The 5,794-nt window shown below is 35.7% G+C and overlaps 1 protein-coding gene across 1 annotated transcript; it reads left to right on the forward strand.

Annotated features, from left to right (window-relative positions):
• Positions 1-5,004: 5,004 nt before the first annotated feature.
• On the forward strand, positions 5,005-5,315 carry LOC149164090 (uncharacterized). The gene has a single exon (XM_089430854.1). The coding sequence runs from the start codon at positions 5,005-5,007 to the stop codon at positions 5,245-5,247; it is 243 nt and encodes an 80-aa protein (XP_089286980.1). The 3' UTR covers positions 5,248-5,315.
• The last annotated feature ends 479 nt before the right edge of the window (positions 5,316-5,794 follow it).

Here is a 5,794-nt window from a genome sequence, read left to right on the forward strand (position 1 = left end):
ACCTATTACTCCATATCCTTGAACTTGAAGGGATCTATTATCTCCTAGATAAACACATGTTCCATCAATGTTCTCATGATATTCATCAAACCAATCCTTATTACAAGACATATGGAGTGATGCACTAGAATCAATGAACCAAGCATTCACATCATCAGTCTCAACACACAATGTAGCATTAGAAACAAACAATTTGAGATTTTTAAATCCATCATTGATTGAGGTGTCTTTGTCCACAAAATTCCCATTATGCCTTATGTTTCTCTATTTAGATTCATTATATTTCCTTTTATAAAAATCTTTAGCATGATGTCCAGGTTTTCTACAATAATAACAATCATCATTTCTTTTATCATGAACTGGAAATTTAGGTTGTGCCATACCTTTTTGCTTTGCTTGAAACTTTCCTCCTTTGCTTTTGTCCCATGGCTTTCCTTTGTATGGCTGCTTACCCTTGGCTACCAATGCTAAATTTGAATTGTTTGAGCCCAAATTGAAGTTCTTCATCCTCTCTTCCTCTTGTAGAAGAATACTTGTTTGTTCATCAAAAGTAGAAGGCTTCTCTCTAGGTGAAAGACTTGAAACAAAAATTTGATAATCTTGCAATAAGTCATTTAATGTGATGGTGACCAAGTCTGTATTGGACACCTTTTCACCAATGGCTCCTAACTTATCACTCAGCTCTTTGACACAGGAAATGAAATTACTTATACTTTCATTGGCCTCCATTTTAATTGACAAAAGATTGGTCTTCAAGAACAAAATCCTATTAGTATTAGATATTTCATACAAGCTTTTGAGAACATCCCATGTTTCTTTGGATGTTTTACAATACCTAGTATGAGGAATGATGTTGTTCTTAACTGGCATTCGTAGCAACACCTTTGCTTTTGTTTCCCTTTTTTCCCAATTTAGAATAACTGCAGCAGCAGTGGGTTTGGGCTCCACCCCACTCACTATGGGCCACAAATTATTTCCCTCTAAAACTGTTAATACCTTGGATTTCCAATTTGCATAATTTCCTCCATCGAGCCTTGTGGATTCATTCAAATAAGTTTCAACCAAAAAATTTGGCATAGTGACAAAAAAATTGTTCCCATTCAACAAAATGCACCCAAATCCACCAGATCTACACCCAAATTCACCAGATCCTAAACCAAATGCACATGATCTTAAAATGGCAAGACTTAATCTTGCTTCCAATAAAAAGCAAAGGCATAATTACTTCTTATTTCTCATTTTCTTACCAAACCCTGTTTCCAAAAGTTCAATTTCCATTTTTTAATCAAATACACCCAATTTTTAACTTTCACCCGAAAGAAAATATTTAACTCCTTATATCTGGTAAATTCTTTTTCACCATTAAAAAAAATAACTAATCCCATACAACTCCTTTAATGTATCGCACTGAACTCTTCATAAAACACAAATTCATGTTATGATTGGCTTGGTTTTGTAAACCTAAAATCGTTTTGGAAACATGAAATCAAACCTTCCACTCACCACCGTGGAGAGAATACAAGTTGAATAAAATATCGAAACTACTGCTCACACCTTCTGCAACATTCGCCGAGGAGGTTTACAAACAACTTTCACGCCACCCCTGGTTCAACTAAATGGATCAAACTGCCCACAATTTTATGCCACAAATCACACCTTTGCATCCAATGACCTTGTTCTTTTGAAAAATCTGCAAATCACTGATCCACAACATTTAATATAACACGAAGCTATGAACCACGATCTTGTGCGATGAAGGTTTACGCAGTTAGATCCATTGCAACAGCAATGTACTGCACCAGTAAGATCTATATACGATCTCAGCCAATGATAAAAAAAATATTTGGAGAGCAGTGAATTAACAATAAGATCTCCCTGCCCTTGATCTCACAACTCTCACAGATCTTGGCCCTCTTTCTTTCAAATTTGAAGCTTCACTAGATCTCTCTCTTGCTTTCATACCATATTACGAAAATAGAGAGATGTACAAGAATGAAATCAAATCTTATTGATCAAACTACTTGGACAACCAATACATTATATAGGAACACATAGACAGCTTCTAGGACAGTCTAGATCAAAATAATTCAAATCACCAACTCATAGCACACACTATAAAGAAACAACTCATAACAGATAAACTCAAACACTAACAATGAGAATACGACTCATTAACTCTATCTGGAAATATCAATTTTACATTATTCCAACACATCCCACAACCAAGGGCATATCCACCATGTTTAACCCTGGATCCCAAATTTTTATTAACGAGGGTACACACCACATTCAAAAACTCTCAGGTAAAATACTCACCACAATTGCTGGATCACGCTTCCTTCTACAATAACTAATGGTCTCGGGGAACCTAATTTATTCTTGAAATTTGTTCAATAAAAGGTTTCCAGGGCTGTATGTACCTTCCAAGCTAACTTCCAAGGTGCCAACCCAACAATCATGCTACTCTAGGGACTTTCTAGGCCATAACTAGTTCGACTCGTTAGTAAGTCCATAACCGAAGTGGCACACCTTCTCCAGGATGGCCAATCGCTCTGGATGCTCATCTTCCTAGGCTCTTCAACCAATCGCTGGGACTACTGTTGGTTCCAGAGTCCATGCACATGACTAACCAACAACAATGTCCAGACAGTGCCTAGAATCCCCTCATTGGGTTCACCAACTTGGTCATAACAGTTACTGTGCCATACTCCTCCTCTTAGTCATCTCCAGAATCATAATCATCCTCTTCATAATAATCGTGGGCAAAATAATCATAGGCCTCCTCATGCTCTGTAAAATAGTTGCCATAGTGGTAATGAATCATAATCCCCCTCAAGAAATATATATTTTTTACTATGCATGGTTTTTCTCTTCCATGTGGTGCACATGGCCTTTGTCCGCCATGTGGCACCTCCCTGAAGCCACATGCCCCCCAAGTGCCATTTTCCTAGACACAAAAAACAAAACCTGTCACCTATTGCCATGGAGTTGTGCTACCCCTGATACTCTTTTTGTGGAGCGAGTCTTGTAACCAACTGTTATTTTATTAATATAGAAATAAATACAAAATCATAATATTTAGAATCTTGGCCTTCCGACCACTTTGCCAAAATAACATGTCTCTAGGCAATCTAGCCCCAAAATCTATATACTCATGTTAAACTTGCAAAAAATGACTCCTACTCACCATCATAATATCAAGATACATATAATTACATCATATTTACATCATAAGCCAACAAAGGTTATATATTCCATATGAGGAATATAGATGTTTCGATTCTCAAGGTACTATTCACTTCACAACAACAACGCTCAAAGCCATCACATAAAAGCTAATCATGTCACTTGTGAGAATTGAATTTGTGGTAAGATCCCAATCATTCCTCTCAACCACCCAAACTAAACTCAATTAACTACATTAAGTTTGTTTGAGACATGTTTTTGGCGATAAACACATCGAAATTCATTTGTCGACGTGTTTCGAACCATCAAGTGTGGTTCTCCTTATAATTAATAACATAACTTCATATATTTAATTCATAATAATAATAATAATAATAATAATAATAACTTCATATATTTCATTAATAATAGTAATAATCTAATTTGAAGGTTACAATCAAGCCATACATACACCAAATTGGTATATGAAACGTGTTTGTGGAACAAAATACCCATTTTAACTCCAAGTATACTTTATAACTTTAATTTTAATAATAAAAAAATTTTAATTTTAAATTTTAAAATCTTTAATAATAACATAATCTATTCTTATATATATATATATATAATGAATACTAGTACAACTACATTAATAAATAAAGTGGTTGATATTAATCAATAAATATAATTTTCCACTTTTAGAAATTAATGGTGTCATGGATGTATATCTTCCCTACCATAAATACTAGCACACCATATTAATGAAGTGTCCTTTTCCACTTTTAAATTTTACAATTTGTTTGAGTCAATAAACATATGAAAAGTGAAAAATTACAATGTATACCAACTACTCAATTAATGGAAGTTCCTATTTCCAACCCTATTGGAATATAAATGCGATCTGACATGCGAGGGGAATAGGAGTTGCCTCGCTGCTAACATGCCAAAGTCAACTTTGAGGGAAATAGGAGTTTCCTTGCATTTATATTTCCCTCAAAGTTGATTTTGGCATGTTAGGAGCAAGGCAACTCCTATTGGAAAGAGCTAACCAGCCATCCCCAGGGTATTTAATGCCCGGGGATATGCACGCCGGTTAACGCGATAACACGCGAAAGCCAAGTTTCGGCATTAACTAATATTTTGGCTTTCGCGTGTTATCGGGCTGCGTGCATATCCCCGGGCATTAAATACCCTGGGGATGGCTGGTTAGCTCTTTCCACTCCTATTCCCCTCGCATGTCATACGCATTTATATTTCAATAGGGTTGGAAATAGGAACTGCGTTCAAGTAATTAATTGATTATGACCATTATTTTTGTGACTAGGTTGAATTAATTAATATAATTATGACCATTATTTTTGTAACTAGGTTGAGGAATTTAAGTTGGATTTATATATTTATGGGAAGGAAGAAAATTAGTCTAGTGACAATGAGATTTTTATCTCCAAGATTTCTAAGACTTAGTTGAACCTGAATATACCTGGAGAAATTTAATTCCGAAAATAACTTCCATTTTCAATCCCATTTTGGATGGAAAATACTTATTTCTAACCTAAATATCAACTACAAGTCAAAGTCCATTACAAGTTTGGTGAATTGTCCATACCATCACAGGTATTGGCCACATCACATAGCCGCCCAAAAAGGACAGGCACCCACCCATAGAACCGACCCTAAAACCATAGAGCGACAGCGCAGCTGAAAATGTTTGCCCTACTCACACCTCATGCTCATATTCGTTTTTTCTTCTTATTTATTCATCCATTTCCCTTGTTCCACTGTACTTTCCATTACTGACAAAAACAAGAACAGTAATTATAGCGAGAAGTGATTGTATTCATGGCGACTCTGGTGCTCTTGTTATCCCAGTTGCTGAGGAGGATGAAATGTGATGAAGAATGTGAAGATCCCGTTCTTCATGCAAACGTTTTAACTCAGAGTGGCCTCAAGGTGGTTCAGCGTTCCAGTCCTGTAACGTTTTCGAGTGTGAGGAGAGACGAGACACAGGAAGAGGTAGAGCATAAGAAGGATACAGCACAGGGATTGGTATTAGAATTTTCACTTCCTATCTGTTACCTGTAGCCCAGGCTAACACCATGGTTGTTAGCTATCCTTGTGATAAGAGATTATGTAAAGTAACGTTAGATTACTTGTGTTTGCCTCTTTTTATTACCAGAGCATCAATTACACCAGCAATTGCATCAGACAGAGGTGTAAAGACAGGCTGAGAGAATTTGAATCACGTAGTCTAAACACATCACAGTGAGTTTAAAATGATTGTAGATTTTTTGAATATTCTGAAATCCGATGGACATGGGGTGCCTATGTTCGTCAGATTTTAGAATATTCAGAGAATCTGCAATCGACTTAAGGATGTCCTAATTTGAATGGTAAATCAAAGCAATGACCATAACATACCTACAATACTTTTGTAAGTTTAAGTGTTGATGTTGAAGAGGTGAATGTTGTAACAAAATAGAAGAAAATATTATAAAATAAACTAAGAATATTATTTAGGAGCTGGTTTAGTGTGATTTTTTGGATTTTCTGGTGCTGGAATCAGGCTTGAGGTAAAATTTTGCTTTTTGTTATTTAAATTTTAACTCCATATGGATTCAGCTCCTGAAAA

This window comes from Pinus tabuliformis, chromosome 5_1, assembly GCF_031772625.1.
Source record: "Pinus tabuliformis cultivar Carrire ecotype Pingquan chromosome 5_1, CPIR1, whole genome shotgun sequence".
NCBI lineage: Eukaryota > Viridiplantae > Streptophyta > Pinopsida > Pinales > Pinaceae > Pinus > Pinus tabuliformis.